This window comes from Zea mays, chromosome 9, assembly GCF_902167145.1.
Source record: "Zea mays cultivar B73 chromosome 9, Zm-B73-REFERENCE-NAM-5.0, whole genome shotgun sequence".
In the NCBI taxonomy this organism is placed as follows: domain Eukaryota; kingdom Viridiplantae; phylum Streptophyta; class Magnoliopsida; order Poales; family Poaceae; genus Zea; species Zea mays.
The window spans coordinates 110,322,891-110,344,990 of NC_050104.1; the positions used below are offsets into that span (position 1 = coordinate 110,322,891).

At 44.3% G+C, this 22,100-nt stretch overlaps 2 protein-coding genes and 1 pseudogene across 6 annotated transcripts; all 3 read right to left on the bottom strand.

Annotated features, from left to right (window-relative positions):
• Window positions 1-880: 880 nt before the first annotated feature.
• Window positions 881-2,026, bottom strand: LOC111590168 (chaperonin-like RBCX protein 1, chloroplastic; annotated as a pseudogene).
• A 10,707-nt stretch (window positions 2,027-12,733) lies between these two features.
• On the bottom strand, window positions 12,734-14,386 carry LOC103640170 (ubiquitin carboxyl-terminal hydrolase 3-like). Of its 3 annotated transcripts, none has more exons than XR_002265105.2 (6): window positions 14,295-14,386; window positions 14,107-14,219; window positions 13,645-13,689; window positions 13,380-13,491; window positions 13,210-13,271; window positions 12,734-13,106 (listed from the first exon to the last, which is right to left on the bottom strand). XR_002265105.2 is itself a non-coding variant. In XM_020544264.1 (6 exons), exons 2-6 carry the CDS (start codon window positions 14,148-14,150, stop codon window positions 13,008-13,010), a joined length of 324 nt encoding a protein of 107 aa, XP_020399853.1. In that variant the 5' UTR covers window positions 14,151-14,219; window positions 14,295-14,386; the 3' UTR covers window positions 12,738-13,007. The 3 variants fall into 3 exon arrangements, 1 of the variants encoding a protein (XP_020399853.1); XM_020544264.1 differs by having other exon boundaries at window positions 12,738-13,106; window positions 14,145-14,219; XR_002265106.2 differs by lacking the exon at window positions 14,107-14,219 and having other exon boundaries at window positions 12,995-13,106; window positions 14,295-14,349.
• Window positions 14,387-15,368: 982 nt separating this feature from the next.
• On the bottom strand, window positions 15,369-17,021 carry LOC103640171 (ubiquitin carboxyl-terminal hydrolase 3). Of its 3 annotated transcripts, none has more exons than XR_002265079.2 (6): window positions 16,930-17,021; window positions 16,742-16,854; window positions 16,280-16,324; window positions 16,015-16,126; window positions 15,845-15,906; window positions 15,369-15,741 (listed from the first exon to the last, which is right to left on the bottom strand). XR_002265079.2 is itself a non-coding variant. In XM_020544256.1 (6 exons), the coding sequence occupies exons 2-6, from the start codon at window positions 16,783-16,785 to the stop codon at window positions 15,643-15,645; spliced, it is 324 nt and encodes a 107-aa protein (XP_020399845.1). In that variant the 5' UTR covers window positions 16,786-16,854; window positions 16,930-17,021; the 3' UTR covers window positions 15,373-15,642. The 3 variants fall into 3 exon arrangements, 1 of the variants encoding a protein (XP_020399845.1); XM_020544256.1 differs by having other exon boundaries at window positions 15,373-15,741; window positions 16,780-16,854; XR_002265080.2 differs by lacking the exon at window positions 16,742-16,854 and having other exon boundaries at window positions 15,630-15,741; window positions 16,930-16,984.
• Between the last annotated feature and the right edge of the window lie 5,079 nt (window positions 17,022-22,100).

Here is a 22,100-nt window from a genome sequence, read left to right on the forward strand (position 1 = left end):
ACAACACGAGCATCCAACGTTACGCTCGGTGCCCAGACCAGCAGCTTTGCACCTTCTTGAATCAAGCCCTGCAGGCTGCAACTCCCTTTTGCTCAAACCTGTCCATGAAATCATCAGAGCGCTCGCATGGCAGATAATTTCATTAGGTGATTTAATTAGAATATTCTCAAAGCATATTCTATTCCTTGATTTCTAGATGGCCCAACATATGGCCGAAACGGCCACGATATGAACATGTTTGGTTTGTGGCACAAGCTTCTGCAACCACAACCAGCACTGGTTCACATCAGAAATGTATGGTCCGGTTGCATTTTGGATACTATAGACTTGAATGCTTAATGGCCTATAGCTGAGAAAATGTTTAAACTGGTACGATTCTGAATTCAAATAACATATGTGCTTTTATACAACCACCTAAGTCTAGTACACTATCATAGAACTCCATAAGTAGCACCTTGAATGAACTTAGAACATGCTAAAATGCACAGATATGATTATCAAATTTCCTAGGCAAAAGTACATCAATTACCTAAAAAGAAATGAAAGTCATAATATCATTGTCATATCAAAGCTATATTCTCATATCAAAATTATCTGATACTGTAATCTCTAATCCAAAAATATAAACAGAAAATGAATGCTCGGAAATCATAATTACAAATATTCAAGCTTAAGCAACTTCCCAATGGCAGCTGGCAATGGACCACCAAGATATCTGTTTGAGCCAGATCTCTGCAAAGCAATGCTCAGAAAGTGAGTGATTGAGTCGTAGTGTAAACTGTGAAACATAGAAGCATCTTTCAAAAGAAAAAGTTACATTATGGCGATACTCACAAGATCCTTAGCTTAGTCAGACTTCCTATATCATCACTCAGACGTTTTAGTTTTTGTCTTCAATGTGGCTAACCTCCACGACATAATCCCTCATGAGCTTTGTATTGGCCTCATCAACAATCTGTAGACAGTGGAAGGCAACAGAGCATAACAAATTGCGACACTAAACAATGTTGTTTTTTCTAAAAAATTACTGGATGTGATCTGTCTTTTGGAGATAATTGACACGATTTTACTGAGCAACAAATAGTAGATGGGGCAGAAGATTAATAACTCAACCTTGAATGATAATTTCTTCAAATTGTTCCGCTAAAATTCGTTCTTCACATATGCAGATTGGACCTACAGTCGCACTAATACATCACCCAACCCCTGTTAGGGTTAGGGTTTCCCATTCTAACTCATTTGAATCCCTTCCAAACATAGGCAGTGAAAACTAAGTTGAATTAGAATATGGCACCAGTTACGAATGCTCTCTGATCAGTACGCACCTCTAGAATCCTCATGGTTGTTTGCTTCCAGGACGAGACGAGAGATGAAACCACATATGCCTCAGTAATTTCATACGCTGTTTCACCAAAGGATCGAAGCCAGTAAAACAGCATGCGGTTCAAGAACTGGACTTACCGAGTCCCTTGAGCCTTGGAGACTCGTGTATCATCTTTTCGTAGAAAATCTCAGTGTCATTCATAGAGGTACCGGTGATGAACTCATTCAACTTGAATTAAGCTTCCCTATTGTAACTTTTATTGATGATCCAAATAAACGAGTGAAAAAGTAATCAAAGTACCATTTGGAGTCCCTTTGGCAATCACTTGGGACATGAAATCTCAAATTAATTTTAGTATACAAATTAATTTTCAGAATAAAGAATGCCAACCTCAAGCTGAGCAAGGACAATGCGGACATCGATGTAGTTAAAGAAGTGGCTTGAGGTTGATCATTGCCTTCTGCTCCAGTGAACCCTCCCCAAAGACTGAATGATCACCAACCACAACCATAATATATAAGTGCGGTGACTATGCAGTGCAGTTGCTAAATGGATCAAGGAGGAGCAAAGTAGATGCAGATGGAGAGTCGAGAAGTGAACGATTAGGTACCTAGAACGTACATCTTGCTGCACCTCCACTGGGAGGAGGACGCGCCCAACCTAGGCACCTTTGAGCGGAAGGACGGCGACACTGCACTCCATGACCAAGAAGCGCACACTCACTCTGCTCTAGCGCTCTTCACTGATGCAACGTGGACCTGAAAGTATGCCAGATAGGCGTCGCGTGGATATAAAGTCAAAAATGGCGTAGGAGATATTTGCCGGGTACCAGGTCTATTCCTACATATAAGTACATAGCTTCTTCTAACCTAAAATGCACAATAAGGATTCATTTACCTTGAACACTGAAAGGGAATTAGGCTTACACCTAGTTCCTAAATAATTTTGGTGGTTGAATTGCCCAACACAAATATTGGACTGACTAGTTTGCTCTAGTGTATAAGTTATACAGGTGCAAAAGGTTCACATCTAGCAAATAAAAAGATCAAGTGTTGGATTCAATAAAGGAGCAAAGGGGCAACCGAGGGCACCCCTGGTCTGGCGCACCGGACTGTCCGGTGTGCCACCGGACAGTGAACAGTACCTGTCCGGTGCACCAGGGAACTCAGACTCAAACTCTTCACCCTCGGGATTTCTCGGAAGACGGCGCGCTATAATTCACCGGACTGTCCGGTGTGCACCGGACATGTCCGGTGCTCCAAGGAAGCTCGGCCTCCTGAACTCGCCAGCCTCGGGTTCGCGCGGCAGCCGCTCCGCTATAATTCACCGGACTGTCCGGTGTACACCGGACTGTCCGGTGTGCCAGCGGAGCAACGGCTCCCTGCGGCGCCAACGGCTCCCTGCGGTGCATTAAATGCGCGCGCAGCGCGCGCAGAAGTCAGAATCGCCCATGCCGGTGCACCGGACATCAAACAGTACATGTCCGGTGTGCACCGGACACCCAGGCGGGCCCACAAGTCAGAAGCTCCAACGGCTAGAATCCAACGGCAGTGATGACGTGGCAGGGGCACCGGACTGTCCGGTGTGCACCGGACTGTCCGGTGCGCCATCGAGCAGACGCCTCCAGCCAACGGTCACTTTTGATGGTTGGGGCTATAAATACCCCAACCACCCCACATTCATTGCCATCCAAGTCTTCCACTTCTCAACTACTACAAGAGCTCTAGGCATTCAATTCTAGACACATTCAAAGAGATCAAATCCTCTCCAATTCCACACAAAACCCTAGTGACTAGAGAGAGTGATTTGCCGTGTTCATTTGAGCTCTTGCGCTTGGATTGCTTCTTTTCTTTCTCACTTGTTCTTGAGATCACAACTCCATTGTAATCAAGGCAAGAGGCACCAATTGTGTGGTGGCCCTTGCGGGGAAGTTTTGTTCCCGGCTTTGATTAGAGAAGAGAAGCTCACTCGGTCCGTGGGACCGTTTGAGAGAGGGAAGGGTTGAAAGAGACCCGGCCTTTGTGGCCTCCTCAACGGGGAGTAGGTTTGCAAGAACCGAACCTCGGTAAAACAAATCTCCGTGTCTCATTTGCTTATTCGTTTGGGATTTGTTTTGCGGCCTCTCTTGCGGACTCGTTTATTATTACTAACGCTAACCCCGGCTTGTAGTTGTGTTTATATTTGTAAATTTCAGTTTCGCCCTATTCACCCCCCCCTCTAGGCGACTATCAATTGGTATCAAAGGCGGTGCTTCATTAGAGCCTAACCGCTCGAAGTGATGTCGGGAGATCACGCCAAGAAGGAGATGGAGACCGGCGAAAAGCCCACTACAAGCTACGGGAGCACTTCATCGGAAGAGTCCCGCACCAAAAGGAGGGAGAAGAAGAAGAGCTCCTCCAACAAAGGGAAGGAGAAGAAATCTTCTTCTCACCACAAAGAGAAGAAAGAAAAATCTTCTTCCCACAAGCCGCATCGGAAAGGCGACAAGCACAAGAGGATGAGGAAGGTGGTCTACTACGAGACCGACACTTCATCAACATCAACCTCCGACTCCGATGCGCCCTCCGTCACTTCTAAGCGCCAAGAGCGCAAGAAGTATAGTAAGATCCCCCTACGCTACCCTCGCATTTCCAAACATACACCTTTACTTTCCGTCCCATTAGGCAAACCACCAACTTTTGATGGTGAAGATTACGCTAGGTGGAGCGATTTAATGCAATTTCATCTAATCTCGCTCCACAAAGGTATATGGGATGTTGTTGAGTTTGGTGTACAGGTACCATCAATAGGGGATGAGAATTATGATGAGGATGAGGTAGCCCAAATCGAGCACTTCAACTCTCAAGCCGCAACCATACTCCTTGCCTCTCTAAGCAAGGAAGAATACAACAAAGTGCAAGGGTTGAAAAATGCAAAGGAGATTTGGGATGTGCTCAAAACTGCGCACGAGGGAGATGAGCTCACCAAGATCACCAAGCGGGAGACAATCGAGGGGGAGCTCGGTCGGTTCCGGCTTCACAAAGGGGAGGAGCCACAACACATGTACAACCGGCTCAAGACTTTGGTGAACCAAGTGCGCAACCTCGGGAGCAAGAAGTGGGATGACCACGAAGTGGTAAATGTTATTTTAAGATCTCTTATTTTTCTTAATCCCACTCAAGTTCAATTGATTCGTGGCAATCCTAGATATACTAAAATGACCCCCGAGGAAGTTATCGGGCATTTTGTAAGTTTTGAGTGCATGATAGAAGGCTCGAGGAAAATCAACGAGCTTGGCGACTCATCCGAAGCCCAACCCGTTGCATTCAAGGCAACAGAGGAGAAGAAGGAGGAGGCTACACCAAGTCGACAACCAATCGACGCCTCCAAGCTCGACAATGAGGAAATGGCGCTCGTCATCAAGAGCTTCCGCCAAATCCTCAAACAAAGGAGGGGGAAAGACTACAAGTCCCGCTCCAAGAAGGTTTGCTACAAGTGTGGTAAGCCCGGTCATTTTATTGCTAAATGTCCTATATCTAGTGACAGTGACCGAGGCGACGACAAGAAGGGGAGAAGAAAGGAGAAGAAAAGGTACTACAAGAAGAAGGGCGGCGATGCCCATGTTTGTCGGGAATGGGATTCCGACGAAAGCTCAAGCGACTCCTCCGACGACGAGGACGCCGCCAACATCGCCGTCACCAAGGGACTCCTCTTCCCCAACGTCGGCCACAAGTGCCTCATGGCAAAGGACGGCAAAAAGAAGAAGGTTAAATCCAACTCCTCCACTAAATATGAATCTTCTAGTGATGATAATGCTAGTGATGAGGAGGATAATTTGCGTTCCCTTTTTGCCAACCTTAACATAGCTCAAAAAGAAAAGTTAAATGAATTAGTTAGTGCTATTCATGAAAAGGACGACCTTTTGGATTCCCAAGAGGATTGTCTAATTAAAGAAAACAAAAAACATGTCAAGGTTAAAAAGGCTTATGCTCTAGAAGTAGAAAAATGTGAAAAATTATCTAGTGAGCTAAGCACTTGCCGTGAAATAATTGACAACCTTAGGAATGAAAATGCTATTTTAAATGCTAAGGTTGATTCTCATGTTTGTGATGTTTCATTTTCCACTCCTAGAGATAATAATGATGATTTGCTTGCTAGGATTGAAGAATTGAACATTTCTCTTGCTAGCATTAGAGTAGAAAATGAAAAGTTGATTACTAAGGCTAAAGAACTAGATGCTTGCAATGTTACAATTTCTGACCTTAGAACTAAAAATGATATGCTGCATGCTAAGGTTGTAGAATTAAAATCTTGCAAACCCTCTACATCTATCGTTGAGCATGTATCTATTTGTACTAGATGTAGAAATGTTGATATTGATGCTATTCATGATCACATGATTTTAATTAAGCAACAAAATGATCATATAGCTAAACTAGATGCTAAAATTGCCGAGCACAACTTAGAAAATGAGAAATTTAAATTTGCTCGTAGCATGCTTTATAATGGGAGACGCCCTGGCATCAAGGATGGCATTGGCTTCCAAAGGGGAGACAATGTCAAACTTAATGCCCCTCCTAAGAACTTGTCTAACTTTGTTAAGGGCAAAGCTCCCATGCCTCAGGATAACGAGGGTTACATTTTATACCCTGCCGGCTATCCTGAGAGCAAAATTAGGAAGATTCATTCTAGGAAGTCTCACTCTGGCCCTAATCATGCTTTTATGTATAAGGGTGAGACATCTAGTTCTAGGCAACCAACCCATGCTAAGTTGCCTAAGAAGAAAATTCCTAATGCATCAAATGATCATGCCATTTCATTTAAAACTTTTGATGCATCTTATGTGCTTACTAGCAAATCCGGCAAGGTAGTTGCCAAGTTTGTTGGGGGCAAGCACAAGGGATCAAAGACTTGTGTTTGGGTACCCAAAGTTCTTGTATCTAATGCCAAAGGACCCAAAACAGTTTGGGTACCTAAAGTCAAGAACTAAATTTGTTTTGTAGGTTTATGCATCCGGGGGCTCAAGTTGGATACTCGACAGCGGGTGCACAAACCACATGACCGGGGAGAAAAGGATGTTCTCCTCATATGAGAAAAACCAAGATCCCCAACGAGCTATCACATTCGGGGATGGAAATCAAGGTTTGGTCAAAGGTCTTGGTAAAATTGCTATATCTCCTGACCATTCCATTTCCAATGTTTTTCTTGTAGATTCCTTAGATTACAATTTGCTTTCCGTATCCCAATTATGTCAAATGGGCTACAACTGTCTATTCACTGATGTAGGTGTCACTGTCTTTAGAAGAAGTGATGATTCAATAGCATTTAAGGGAGTGTTAGAGGGTCAGCTATACTTGGTAGATTTTGATAGAGCTGAACTCGACACTTGCTTAATTGCTAAGACTAACATGGGTTGGCTCTGGCATCGTCGACTAGCCCATGTTGGGATGAAGAATCTTCATAAGCTTCTAAAGGGAGAGCACATTTTAGGATTAACAAATGTTCATTTTGAGAAAGACAGGATTTGTAGCGCATGCCAGGCAGGGAAGCAAGTTGGAGTCCATCATCCACACAAGAACATCATGACGACCGACAGGCCGCTTGAGCTACTCCACATGGATCTATTCGGCCCGATTGCTTACATAAGCATCGGCGGGAGTAAGTATTGTCTTGTAATAGTGGATGATTATTCTCGCTTCACTTGGGTATTCTTTTTACAGGAAAAATCTCAAACCCAAGAGACCTTAAAGGGATTCTTGAGACGAGCTCAAAATGAGTTCGGCTTAAGGATCAAGAAAATAAGAAGCGACAACGGGACGGAGTTCAAGAACTCTCAAATTGAAGGCTTCCTTGAGGAGGAGGGCATCAAGCATGAGTTCTCCTCTCCCTACACGCCACAACAAAATGGTGTAGTGGAGAGGAAGAATCGAACTCTATTGGACATGGCAAGAACCATGCTTGATGAGTACAAGACACCGGACCGGTTTTGGGCCGAAGCGGTCAACACCGCCTGCTACGCCATCAACCGGTTATATCTTCACCGAATCCTCAAGAAGACATCATATGAACTCCTAACCGGTAAAAAGCCCAACATTTCATATTTTAGAGTTTTTGGTAGCAAATGCTTCATTCTTATTAAAAGAGGTAGAAAATCTAAATTTGCTCCTAAAACTGTAGAAGGCTTTTTACTTGGTTATGACTCAAACACAAGGGCATATAGGGTCTTTAACAAGTCCACTGGACTAGTTGAAGTCTCTTGTGACGTTGTGTTTGATGAAACTAACGGCTCTCAAGTAGAGCAAGTTGATCTTGATGAGATAGGTGAAGAACAGGCTCCATGCATCGCGCTAAGGAACATGTCCATCGGGGATGTGTGTCCTAAGGAATCCGAAGAGCCTCCAAGTACACAAGATCAACCATCCTCCTCCACGCAAGCATCTCCACCAACTCAAAATGAGGATGAGGCTCAAGTTGATGAAGGGCAAAATCAAGAAGATGAGCCACCTCAAGATGACGGCAATGATCAAGGGGGAGATGCAAATGATCAAGAAAAGGAGGATGAGGAAGAACCAAAACCGCCACACCCAAGAGTCCACCAAGCAATCCAACGAGATCACCCCGTCGACACCATCCTCGGCAACATTCATAAGGGGGTAACTACTCGATCTCGGGTTGCACATTTTTGTGAACATTACTCGTTTGTTTCCTCTATTGAGCCACACAGGGTAGAGGAAGCTCTCCAAGATTCGGATTGGGTGGTGGCGATGCAAGAGGAGCTCAACAATTTCACGAGGAATGAGGTCTGGCATTTAGTTCCACGTCCTAACCAAAATGTTGTAGGAACCAAATGGGTCTTCCGCAACAAGCAAGATGAGCATGGTGTGGTGACAAGGAACAAAGCTCGACTCGTAGCCAAAGGGTATTCACAAGTCGAAGGTTTGGATTTCGGTGAAACCTATGCACCCGTAGCTAGGCTTGAGTCAATTCGCATATTATTGGCCTATGCTACTTACCATGGCTTTAAGCTCTATCAAATGGACGTGAAAAGTGCCTTCCTCAACGGACCAATCAAGGAAGAGGTCTATGTTGAGCAACCTCCCGGCTTTGAAGACAGTGAGTATCCTAATCATGTCTATAGGCTCTCTAAGGCGCTTTATGGGCTCAAGCAAGCCCCAAGAGCATGGTATGAATGCCTTAGAGATTTCCTTATTGCTAATGGCTTCAAAGTCGGCAAGGCCGATCCTACACTCTTTACTAAAACTCTTGAAAATGACTTGTTTGTATGCCAAATTTATGTTGATGATATTATATTTGGGTCTACTAACGAGTCTACATGTGAAGAGTTTAGTAGGATCATGACACAGAAATTCGAGATGTCAATGATGGGGGAGTTGAAGTATTTTCTGGGATTCCAAGTCAAGCAACTCCAAGAGGGCACCTTCATTAGCCAAACGAAGTACACTCAAGACATTCTAACCAAGTTTGGGATGAAGGATGCCAAACCCATCAAGACACCCATGGGAACTAATGGGCATCTCGACCTCGACACGGGAGGTAAGTCCGTGGATCAAAAGGTATACCGGTCGATGATTGGTTCATTGCTTTATTTATGTGCATCTCGACCGGACATTATGCTTTCCGTTTGCATGTGTGCAAGATTCCAATCCGACCCTAAGGAATCCCACCTTACGGCCGTAAAACGAATCTTGAGATATTTGGCTTATACACCTAAGTTTGGACTTTGGTACCCTCGGGGATCCACATTTAATTTACTTGGTTATTCGGATGCCGATTGGGCGGGGTGCAAAATCAATAGGAAGAGCACATCGGGGACTTGCCAGTTCTTGGGAAGATCCTTGGTGTCTTGGGCTTCAAAGAAGCAAAATTCGGTCGCTCTTTCCACCGCCGAAGCCGAGTACATTGCCGCAGGACATTGTTGCGCGCAATTGCTTTGGATGAGGCAAACCCTGCGGGACTACGGTTACAAATTAACCAAAGTCCCTTTGCTATGTGATAATGAGAGTGCAATCAAAATGGCCGACAATCCCGTCGAGCACAGCCGCACTAAGCACATAGCCATTCGGTATCATTTTCTTAGGGATCACCAACAAAAGGGAGATATTGAGATTTCTTACATTAACACTAAAGATCAATTAGCCGATATCTTTACCAAGCCTCTTGATGAACAATCTTTTACCAGACTTAGGCATGAGCTCAATATTCTTGATTCTAGAAATTTCTTTTGTTAGCTTGCACACATAGCTCATTAGAATACCTTTGATCATATCTCTTTTATATGCTATGACTAATGTGTTTTCAAGTCTATTTCAAACCAAGTCATAGGTATATTGAAAGGGAATTGGAGTCTTCGGCGAAGACAAAGGCCTCCACTCCGTAACTCATGCTTCGCCATCACTCCGAGCAACTCTCTATTCCTTGGGGAGAAATGAGCATCAAAGAAAAGGACTTCATCCTTGGGGGAGAGAGTAAAAGCTCAAAAAGCAAAAGGACCGGATTTCGTCTTTGGTATAATCTTAACTCATTTTCTTATGACCAAAGGGGAAGAAATTACTTCTAGGGCTCTAATGATTCCGTTTTTGGCGATTCATGCCAAAAAGGGGGAGAAATGAGCCCAAAGCAAAAGGACCGCACCACCACCACCAATTTCAAAAACTTAGTGCTTTTCAAAAGTATTTATCATTTGGTATCCTATTGTGTTCAAAAGGGGGAGAAAGTAGTATTTCAAAAATGGTATATCAAAACCCTCTTGAACACTAAGAGGTGGATCTCTTTTAGGGGGAGTTTTGTTTAGTCAAAGGAAAAGCATTTGAAATAGGGGGAGACAATTTCAAATCTTGAAAATGCTTTGCAAACTCTTATTCATGTACCTTTGACTATTTGCAAAAGATCTTTGAAATGGATTTACAAAAAGAATTTGCAAAAACAAAACATGTGGTGCAAACGTGGTCCAAAATGTTATATAAGAAAGAAACATTCCTTGCATACCTTGTAAGTAGTTATATTGGCTCAATTCCAAGTAACCTTTTCACTTACATTATGCAAACTAGTTCAATTATGCACTTCTATATTTGCTTTGGTTTTTGTTGGCATCAATCACCAAAAAGGGGGAGATTGAAAGGGAATTAGGCTTACACCTAGTTCCTAAATAATTTTGGTGGTTGAATTGCCCAACACAAATATTGGACTGACTAGTTTGCTCTAGTGTATAAGTTATACAGGTGCAAAAGGTTCACATCTAGCAAATAAAAAGATCAAGTGTTGGATTCAATAAAGGAGCAAAGGGGCAACCGAGGGCACCCCTGGTCTGGCGCACCGGACTGTCCGGTGTGCCACCGGACAGTGAACAGTACCTGTCCGGTGCACCAGGGAACTCAGACTCAAACTCTTCACCCTCGGGATTTCTCGGAAGACGGCGCGCTATAATTCACCGGACTGTCCGGTGTGCACCGGACATGTCCGGTGCTCCAAGGAAGCTCGGCCTCCTGAACTCGCCAGCCTCGGGTTCGCGCGGCAGCCGCTCCGCTATAATTCACCGGACTGTCCGGTGTACACCGGACTGTCCGGTGTGCCAGCGGAGCAACGGCTCCCTGCGGCGCCAACGGCTCCCTGCGGTGCATTAAATGCGCGCGCAGCGCGCGCAGAAGTCAGAATCGCCCATGCCGGTGCACCGGACATCAAACAGTACATGTCCGGTGTGCACCGGACACCCAGGCGGGCCCACAAGTCAGAAGCTCCAACGGCTAGAATCCAACGGCAGTGATGACGTGGCAGGGGCACCGGACTGTCCGGTGTGCACCGGACTGTCCGGTGCGCCATCGAGCAGACGCCTCCAGCCAACGGTCACTTTTGATGGTTGGGGCTATAAATACCCCAACCACCCCACATTCATTGCCATCCAAGTCTTCCACTTCTCAACTACTACAAGAGCTCTAGGCATTCAATTCTAGACACATTCAAAGAGATCAAATCCTCTCCAATTCCACACAAAACCCTAGTGACTAGAGAGAGTGATTTGCCGTGTTCATTTGAGCTCTTGCGCTTGGATTGCTTCTTTTCTTTCTCACTTGTTCTTGAGATCACAACTCCATTGTAATCAAGGCAAGAGGCACCAATTGTGTGGTGGCCCTTGCGGGGAAGTTTTGTTCCCGGCTTTGATTAGAGAAGAGAAGCTCACTCGGTCCGTGGGACCGTTTGAGAGAGGGAAGGGTTGAAAGAGACCCGGCCTTTGTGGCCTCCTCAACGGGGAGTAGGTTTGCAAGAACCGAACCTCGGTAAAACAAATCTCCGTGTCTCATTTGCTTATTCGTTTGGGATTTGTTTTGCGGCCTCTCTTGCGGACTCGTTTATTATTACTAACGCTAACCCCGGCTTGTAGTTGTGTTTATATTTGTAAATTTCAGTTTCGCCCTATTCACCCCCCCCTCTAGGCGACTATCAAACACGACCTGCTTGTTTGTGTTGTTCGTCAGCGGTAGCGTGCAAGAGATCTGCTTATTTAATTCGACTACATGATTTAGAGAAGAAATCAGGAAACTAAAGAACAATATAGGATGACCACGAATTACCTCAAAATGATTAGAAAACACATAACAAATATTGAATTGAACTCCAAAAAGGATAAAAAACGATGAACCCAAGAAACAACCAATAGAGAATTATCGAATGAGCGCTCGACACAGTGCATTAAATTTTCCATGAATACCTGTGAAGCTATGGTGGGTGCTAAAAAATTCAAGGAAATCAATAGAATCATTGAGGAAGGAAATATAACAAAAATAAAAACACATACATGGGAATAGGAGCTCGATGGGGTCGAACTCGAGCAGCTCCACTGGCTCGGTGCTCATCCTGGAACAAAAACTCCTGCCATTCAAAATTCGCGATGCTGGGAGCGGCGAGGTGGGGAACTAGGGATTTGCAATTTTGATGCCTCCCCTCCGCTCATTTTCTGTTTTTTCTGACTATCTATATTCCTGAAGCATTGGAGCAGAGGACGAAGCAGAGGAAAATGAAGGGTTGAAATCAAAGGAAAAAATCGGGATTTTGGAAGGGGCTCATGAAGTACCTCATGTCGCCGGTGTGCCCGTGGTCCCGTCCCCGGTGTCGGTGGTCGTCGATGCCACTTTGCAGGTCCACGGCGAGCGTCGTCCTAGGTAACGCCACGGTCACTTTTTGGCGACCTTGTTATATTCTCCAATCATCAGGCATCCTTTGCTCTTTGGGGCTGTCGCAACATCTGGGCTCATACCCTATAAGAAAAAAGAACAGGTAATCATAGGAGTGCAAAGAAAGCAAAACTTCAAAACAAGATTTTTAATGTGCAAAAAAATGATGAGAAAAAATTGGCTATTATTTTTCCCTTGTTTGGGACAACTCGAGTTGAAATTGAAACCCACTAATGAATTTCATGTGTATGACCTGTAACAAAATTATTTATCTATTTTCAGCTGAAGAAAACAATAACCATAACAATGCTTCATCTATCTATATAAAATAGAATCGCAAATTTAAGCTTCACGATTTTACTTTGTTGTCAATGCACACAGCACAGCACAGTTCAGCTCAGACCTTGAAACTATGCTAACTAAAGAAAAATATAGTGGAACATCATGAACTGTATTTAGTGCATAGCCTTACGTTCGACAGTTATTATTCTTTGATGTTTTCCAGATTGATTTCCAGTTCACATATGCAAATAAACCAGTACCTCAGTGGCACCATCATTGGCAGCAAGTAAATGAGCCCTTGCCATTGTATCATCCTTCTCCAGACACACAGCACGCTGTAAAACATAGCATGAGGCATAACCGCGTATGGGAAAAAACTGCAAGACTGGTCAAGCTATCCTGGTGATGAGAATGCATTTTGAGAAAACAAACAAGAACCTCATGAGGGTCATCCATGGTAGCAGTTGATTTGAAGAACAAGTCCAAGCATGAATTCTCCACTACAAAAGACCAGATAGGTTAATTCAATTCAGAAACAAGGAGAGAACAAGAAAGATTGCAACCATCTTATAGAATTCTGTGTGCTGCATATAATCGTTTCAGGTCACCTAAATTGACTTTGGAAGATGCATTTCCAACAGCATGGAGTAGAGCAATAGTTCCACAAGCATTTCCCAATGATTCGATCTGTTTTATAAAGTAAATCTGGTCCTGTGTTTCCTATGTTACACAAGGCAGCATGAAACACCATGCACAGTAAAGGGATATGGGCAACTTGATATAAAACCATCAGAGCTTTGGATGATGGAGAAATCAACTGCAAATCATACATGAGGAGGGGGGGAGGCATCTACAAGGAACGTAATTGTTCACCTTTTCTCCAGAAATTAAGAGTTGTTCTGAAGGGTAACTTGCATCCTGCAGTGGAACAATAGTGTATCTCAGTAAAAAAAACTGAACTTGCTTACTGAGCTCATAAATATGAAAACAAGTTTTATGTGCATCCCACATTAAGAGAGAAACATTCGTATTTGGACGAGTTGGGTTACATATGCAGCATGGTAAAAATTGTTTAGGCACTAATTGGTCATTACTCAACACTACCAGCAGTCACTACGATTACTTCATCTGAGGGTTACAAACTTATATTGCACGATCAAACTTATATTGCACAGTCAAATCTGAGGGTCATCTAGAATTAGATTTCGGCTCTGTAACAAAATAGGTAATCACTTATTAAAAGCAAGGCATTCTGAAGATTATGCTCTAGGTTTTGACTCATAATTTTCAATGACCCTGAAAAGTTTATCTTTTGTAAAGAAATTGTTTTACTACTTTATATTTCCTTGTTGCTCCAAATCAGACGATAGCACCTCCATTGTGCCGGGAGAATCCTACAGCTCCAGCAAACCATGAGTCGCAAGGAAGGGAGGTCACTATCATCTAATCTACCATGCCCATGATAACAAATCATTAAGTCACATGTTTGCAATCAGACTATCGGAGGATGTAGGAGAACTAACCTGCAGACCACGTCTAAGACTTGTTGTGACAACAGGGCGCCTCTTCAGCCCCAGCGATCTAGCACCACCGCCACTAGGAGGTCACTGTCATCTGATTTGACATGGAAACAACTTAATAAGTCACTCGCCTCTAAAGCTAAAGAAGACCATGAGTTTATCCATATCAGTCTGTGCACATGTTTGTGATCAAACCATCAGAGGATGTAGAAGAGGACTAACCTGCAGACCGCATGTAAGAACGATTGTTGTGATAGCAGGGTGCATCTACAAGCCCACCGATATGGCACTACCGCTGTTGTGGCAATGTCATGTCTCTACAGCTATCGCCTCACGCCTTTCCTCATGTGGATAGCAACAACATTTGGATCATCTGCAACAAAAGTATTCGACAACCTGTAGATTGAAAAAATATGAGCACCACATAGAGGTTTTAAGAAAAAAAAGTCTTATGGTGAATTGGACTTCCCCTGACGTGTCGTCATCTATTAGCCTGATTGGATCGACCCTTTCCTGCTGTCGCGATCTCGTCAGTTGCCACCGATGTGGCGGCCATGGCACGGAACAACATCCTCTTGGCGGGGATGATGCCCTTGAGCGCTCTCTGGTTCTCCATCTCTGCACCAAGCACAAAACAAAACATACTGACATTAAACCATTTTGGACACTAATCAGTTATAAAGGAAAAAATCAAAGGAAAAAATCGGGATTTTGGAAGGGGCTCATGAAGTACCTCATGTCGCCGGTGTGCCCGTGGTCCCGTCCCCGGTGTCGGTGGTCGTCGATGCCACTTTGCAGGTCCACGGCGAGCGTCGTCCTAGGTAACGCCACGGTCACTTTTTGGCGACCTTGTTATATTCTCCAATCATCAGGCATCCTTTGCTCTTTGGGGCTGTCGCAACATCTGGGCTCATACCCTATAAGAAAAAAGAACAGGTAATCATAGGAGTGCAAAGAAAGCAAAACTTCAAAACAAGATTTTTAATGTGCAAAAAAATGATGAGAAAAAATTGGCTATTATTTTTCCCTTGTTTGGGACAACTCGAGTTGAAATTGAAACCCACTAATGAATTTCATGTGTATGACCTGTAACAAAATTATTTATCTATTTTCAGCTGAAGAAAACAATAACCATAACAATGCTTCATCTATCTATATAAAATAGAATCGCAAATTTAAGCTTCACGATTTTACTTTGTTGTCAATGCACACAGCACAGCACAGTTCAGCTCAGACCTTGAAACTATGCTAACTAAAGAAAAATATAGTGGAACATCATGAACTGTATTTAGTGCATAGCCTTACGTTCGACAGTTATTATTCTTTGATGTTTTCCAGATTGATTTCCAGTTCACATATGCAAATAAACCAGTACCTCAGTGGCACCATCATTGGCAGCAAGTAAATGAGCCCTTGCCATTGTATCATCCTTCTCCAGACACACAGCACGCTGTAAAACATAGCATGAGGCATAACCGCGTATGGGAAAAAACTGCAAGACTGGTCAAGCTATCCTGGTGATGAGAATGCATTTTGAGAAAACAAACAAGAACCTCATGAGGGTCATCCATGGTAGCAGTTGATTTGAAGAACAAGTCCAAGCATGAATTCTCCACTACAAAAGACCAGATAGGTTAATTCAATTCAGAAACAAGGAGAGAACAAGAAAGATTGCAACCATCTTATAGAATTCTGTGTGCTGCATATAATCGTTTCAGGTCACCTAAATTGACTTTGGAAGATGCATTTCCAACAGCATGGAGTAGAGCAATAGTTCCACAAGCATTTCCCAATGATTCGATCTGTTTTATAAAGTAAATCTGGTCCTGTGTTTCCTATGTTACACAAGGCAGCATGAAACACCATGCACAGTAAAGGGATATGGGCAACTTGATATAAAACCATCAGAGCTTTGGATGATGGAGAAATCAACTGCAAATCATACATGAGGAGGGGGGGAGGCATCTACAAGGAACGTAATTGTTCACCTTTTCTCCAGAAATTAAGAGTTGTTCTGAAGGGTAACTTGCATCCTGCAGTGGAACAATAGTGTATCTCAGTAAAAAAAACTGAACTTGCTTACTGAGCTCATAAATATGAAAACAAGTTTTATGTGCATCCCACATTAAGAGAGAAACATTCGTATTTGGACGAGTTGGGTTACATATGCAGCATGGTAAAAATTGTTTAGGCACTAATTGGTCATTACTCAACACTACCAGCAGTCACTACGGTTACTTCATCTGAGGGTTACAAACTTATATTGCACGATCAAACTTATATTGCACAGTCAAATCTGAGGGTCATCTAGAATTAGATTTCGGCTCTGTAACAAAATAGGTAATCACTTATTAAAAGCAAGGCATTCTGAAGATTATGCTCTAGGTTTTGACTCATAATTTTCAATGACCCTGAAAAGTTTATCTTTTGTAAAGAAATTGTTTTACTACTTTATATTTCCTTGTTGCTCCAAATCAGACGATAGCACCTCCATTGTGCCGGGAGAATCCTACAGCTCCAGCAAACCATGAGTCGCAAGGAAGGGAGGTCACTATCATCTAATCTACCATGCCCATGATAACAAATCATTAAGTCACATGTTTGCAATCAGACTATCGGAGGATGTAGGAGAACTAACCTGCAGACCACGTCTAAGACTTGTTGTGACAACAGGGCGCCTCTTCAGCCCCAGCGATCTAGCACCACCGCCACTAGGAGGTCACTGTCATCTGATTTGACATGGAAACAACTTAATAAGTCACTCGCCTCTAAAGCTAAAGAAGACCATGAGTTTATCCATATCAGTCTGTGCACATGTTTGTGATCAAACCATCAGAGGATGTAGAAGAGGACTAACCTGCAGACCGCATGTAAGAACGATTGTTGTGATAGCAGGGTGCATCTACAAGCCCACCGATATGGCACTACCGCTGTTGTGGCAATGTCATGTCTCTACAGCTATCGCCTCACGCCTTTCCTCATGTGGATAGCAACAACATTTGGATCATCTGCAACAAAAGTATTCGACAACCTGTAGATTGAAAAAATATGAGCACCACATAGAGGTTTTAAGAAAAAAAAGTCTTATGGTGAATTGGACTTCCCCTGACGTGTCGTCATCTATTAGCCTGATTGGATCGACCCTTTCCTGCTGTCGCGATCTCGTCAGTTGCCACCGATGTGGCGGCCATGGCACGGAACAACATCCTCTTGGCGGGGATGATGCCCTTGAGCGCTCTCTGGTTCTCCATCTCTGCACCAAGCACAAAACAAAACATACTGACATTAAACCATTTTGGACACTAATCAGTTATAAAGAGAACTCAGTAGTTACAAATGTCCAGACGTGGCGAGGTATTAGACAGGAATAAGAACATGCAGATTGCTCATGGTCTTATATTTTAAAAATTGAGGTAGTTTCAGAGTTAAGGCAGTAAAGGTACCTTCGGGTCTTGCACCACAAGAGCTGCCCTGTCACAAGTCAGCTCTGCAGCTCGTAGCCATCTATATAGCTGCTCTTCCAAAAAGCCAGCAACCATGTCGAAACCTGATAAAAGTGCATGTACTTACCATGAGATGTAGTTCAAATGAAGTGTATTTAGGTACATAGCCCACCAATCTAATGAGATTTCAAGTAGTCAGATGGTCTACCAGGGACAGTGTATGCTCCCATTGTGAGTATATTGGCAAAAGTGAGCCAAACACCATGATCACACTTGAGGTGACCCAGCTCATGAGCCAAAACAGCCTAATTGAAACAAATCCAATATGATGAGTAATCAATGCATTCAGGCAGTAGGTAAGCAAATAATAATTCTTGTTTTGATTGTTCATCTAGGCAATACCAGCCGATGAGTTTGTTTAGAGTAAACAACATTACCTGCAATTCCCTTGGAGTAAGCAGCTCCACAAGGCTTGTGTGAACGACAATGAATGGTTTTTTGCCGTTGATTGCTAAGGTGTAGGCATTTGGAACAGGATTCTGCCTTATGTACAAGTCAGGAGCTTCGGTGTTCAAGAGCTACAAACATATAAGAAAACGATATACAACATCAAAGAGCCAGCTATGTCCATACACTCCAATCTATATCAGAACAGAACCCTTAAGTCTTAAACCAATAAGTGCCTAACAATCGAATAGGTCGCAATTCCCAATGCAGTGGTCCAACAATCATATCGAATGTACCAAAACAGCATAACAAATGAGCACCTACAGTTAGTGAAATGATCTTAGTTTGTTTTGTTAGTTTAAATATTTTCAAAATTAAGAGAAAATAGTAGTGTTAAGTTGGAAGTGTTCAGAATTGATAGTATAACTGAAAATCTGGAAAAAAATCAACAGTGAAGTATCTCAGACTAAGTGTCTTTATATTTCACATGCCAAGTAGGTTACAAAAAAAATAATTTAACATTTAGTTTTTATAAATCGCTTCACCATTGCAGTGGGATCGAGACCTTTGAGACCTTGATAGTGATCGTCTTGTGTTCTTCCGTTCATGTACCTACCACTACATCAATGAAAGCACAAATTTATTTCTTTTTAGTTTTTCAAGTATAAGTTTACAAAATGTTCAGATCTGAACCAATAGAGTATAGTATAATAAACATTTGTAGAACAAGCCTCACAAGCAAAATAAAAAAATGACGATCCAAAAAAAAGTCAAGTGTCCGTGCGGGTTTTAGGGCTCGATTAATTAGGAATTTCATGGCAAGGAACTTAAAGATGTGGTTTTTGATGACCTGGAGAACATAAACCAAAGATATGACATTAACTACTACACATTATCAAAGTATAACCCCTTGTTAAGGCTACAACAACACCACAATACACACACGTACATGATAAGGCAGTACATAACACATTATATGTCTAAAGTTTGGGTCACTTGTCCTCTATTCACGATAAGAAAGTGCAGAACACATAATATGTCTAAGTTTGGGTCACTTATCCTCGATTCACCATATCATCTAACTATGGAAAGAAAAAGAGCAACCAATCACACATCCATACATGAGAACAACTTTAATCTGCTATTGTTTTTTAACCATGGGAAACCTTTTTGGTATATATGAGCTGAAACATCCATTGGAAAAGGACAATAAACCTGCAGATACTTCTACTGACAAGACTGTCACAAGTATGTTTCTGTTTTTTATAGATAAATATAAATTAATAGCTGGAAGGTCGGCATCATCCAAGCAGTCCATTATGGCATAGCAACAGAGCATATGGGCTTCAAGGACAAAAAAAATACAAGTGCCAAGAAGTATCTCAAAATCTCGTGTGAAATTAGAGCACGGTAGCATATGCAAACATAAGTACAAATAGAGTTCTGAACTGAAATCAATAAATGCATCATCAAATGCAAAAGAAAAATGGTTCCTAAAATATCAAGACAATTATGAAAATTGCCCCAAGGGAGGATATGCCACTCTGTGCTATCTATGCGGTCGCTTTTGATCCATCAAAAGCATGTGAATGACGATGATACCTAAACAAAGCCACAAAAATGATAGGATTCCGGAGATTGTTACCGGTGGGCCGGGCTGCTCGCTGCGACGACGCCCGTGTATAATCCATGCAGTAGATGCAGTTGAAAAGGGTCAGCTTCAGCTAGTAGCTCACAGTAAAAAATAGGACCGAGGCCACATCTCGATCTCGTCATGGTTTGCTCACTCAGAAAACCTATTAAGTTTCAGTCAATATAGAGAGATTCTTGGGCCCAAGAACAGGTTGCATAAAGTTTGCTTTCGTTCATTCCTTCATTCACCGCCATTATTAAGCAATAATCCTGCTGCACGGGGTCAACAAAAGCAGTTTCGTTTCGTATGCACCATCTATGGTGATATTAGTACTAAGGGCATGTACGAGAGGTAAGGAATGAGGGCAGGCATACCTCACCACTTTTTTTTGGAAGGGGAGCTCGCCGGAGGGGATGGAGAAGCCTCGTCGATGGTACTACCTCGCAGACCTGCAAAGAGAGAGAAGAGGTGAGGAACTAAAGGCAGAGAGGATCCATGCGGCTAGTGGAGGGACAACTCTAGTTTCCATGTCGACGGTGATGGTGGCCATCTCCATCCCTAGCACCCACTCTCCTGCTCCCGGTGATCTGGTTCACCTTGTGCACCTCGCCGTATTCCCCCTGTGCTTCCAGGGATCGTCCATGTGCGCGTCGACGTCCATGGGTCCGTGGAGAACCACCGCGCGTGCGGCTGCACCGTCCCCAACAACAGGAGAAGGAAAGGCGAGGTGCGCGCGTGAAGAGCTCCTGCGTCGAGTGCAGTGGATCCATGGAGGAGGGCGACACGCGTGAAGAGCTCCTGCGCCGAGCGCAGTGGATCCATGGAGGAGGGCGACGACGGGCAGGCGGAGGAAACGAGAAGAGTGGATCCTGCACCGTGCACCGTGGATCCACGAGAGGAGGACGGCGGGGGGCGGACGAGCGGGCAGCAGCAACCGCGAGAAGAGTGGGTAGCTGATACTTGAGCATGACAGGTCGACCGCCCAGCAGCAACCGCGAGAGGCAAGCGTGGATGTCGGCGCGTGATGCGTGCTGGTTCACGGCCATGATCTGGATCTCTCCGCACAAGTAGCAAAGCGACTTACCGGTTGAACATGGGATGATCCGGCCTCCGAAGCTGCACATCAGGAGGAGCTGGCCCATGCCGCCCGCAGCCGCGGCCGTCGCCGTCGCAGAGGACGGGAAGGGCTCATCCCATAGAAGGGAGGGAGATGGCGAGCCGACGATGGCCTCGTCCTTGTGCGGGGCGTAGGCCGCGACAGTGTAGAAGCGGTCGGGGTAGGTGAGTCTGGAGCTCTCCATGGCCGATGTCGCGCCCTAGATCTTCGCCCAGGCAGTTGAGGGAGAGATTGGGGGAGATCTGGGTCGAGGCCGAGGCTCAGACCCCGTCCCCAGCAAGTTCATCTCGCCAAGCGTGGGATCTGGGCGCTGGTACATGGAGCAACCTCGAGGTTGGACTCGCCCATGGCGCGGAGGAGCTCGTCGTGGCGGGAGGCCAGGAAGGCCGCGAGCGTGGGGAGCAGGTGCAAGGAGATGGCGAGCACCAGTGCCTGCGCGGTGGGGGATAGGAAGGAGTGCGGCGGCGGCGGCGTCTAGTGCGACTGCCGCGGCGCGGGGGTGAGCGCGGTGAGGTGGAGCAGGAGCGAGTCGAGCGAGACCAAGGAGCGGTTGCCAGCGCGCGGAGAACTGCGAACGGGAGGGGGCAGAGGGAGCTAGGTTGCTCGCGCGCGGACGGGGAAGGGGCGGACGGGAGGCGACGCACGTACGACGCACGAAAAACATAGATGTGAGATGGACGGTGGAGATTGAGAGATGGCAGAACGGTAGAACATAGGGGAGGCAGACTACTCTTACCTTCTTAATAGGTAGTATAGATAATAGCTAGTATGCTGGGATGGAGGAGAAGATAAGAGTGAGTAGTAGCTGTAGATTTATAGTCTGTTCAGACACAAGAACCCAAAAACTTTTTTTTACGAGGGAGATAATTAGTTACATATTAATAGTGAAGATCTAACTATTACTACCATATATTACTAGCATATAGCCCTGCTAACGTTAGGATCCTGCGGAGGGGAGGAGATCGACGGCGACGGTGATGTGAGGGGAGGGGTTGACAGTGGCGACGGTGGGAGTGAGGGAGAGGAGGGGGCGAGGTTGCATGGGAGGGGATGAATAATGAGGGGTGATCTAAATAATATTGTTTATTGGATTTGAGTAAGGAAGAGTGAGTTATCCAGATATCTGAACCATTATTTTGATGGAGTGTTAAGTCTGGGTGCAATTTGTT

Bases quoted from the DNA above. Each gene is read 5' to 3' on its own strand.
- LOC103640170 (XM_020544264.1), bottom strand. The intron at 13,272-13,379 runs GTGACCTGAAAC...GGTCTTTTGTAG, and splicing joins ATCTTCCAAAGTCAATTTAG to TGGAGAATTCATGCTTGGAC. The intron at 13,107-13,209 runs GTTCTTGTTTGT...TATGTTTTACAG, and splicing joins CCATGGATGACCCTCATGAG to CGTGCTGTGTGTCTGGAGAA.
- LOC103640171 (XM_020544256.1), bottom strand. The intron at 16,127-16,279 runs GTGAACAATTAC...TGTGTAACATAG, and splicing joins TCTTAATTTCTGGAGAAAAG to GAAACACAGGACCAGATTTA. The intron at 15,742-15,844 runs GTTCTTGTTTGT...TATGTTTTACAG, and splicing joins CCATGGATGACCCTCATGAG to CGTGCTGTGTGTCTGGAGAA.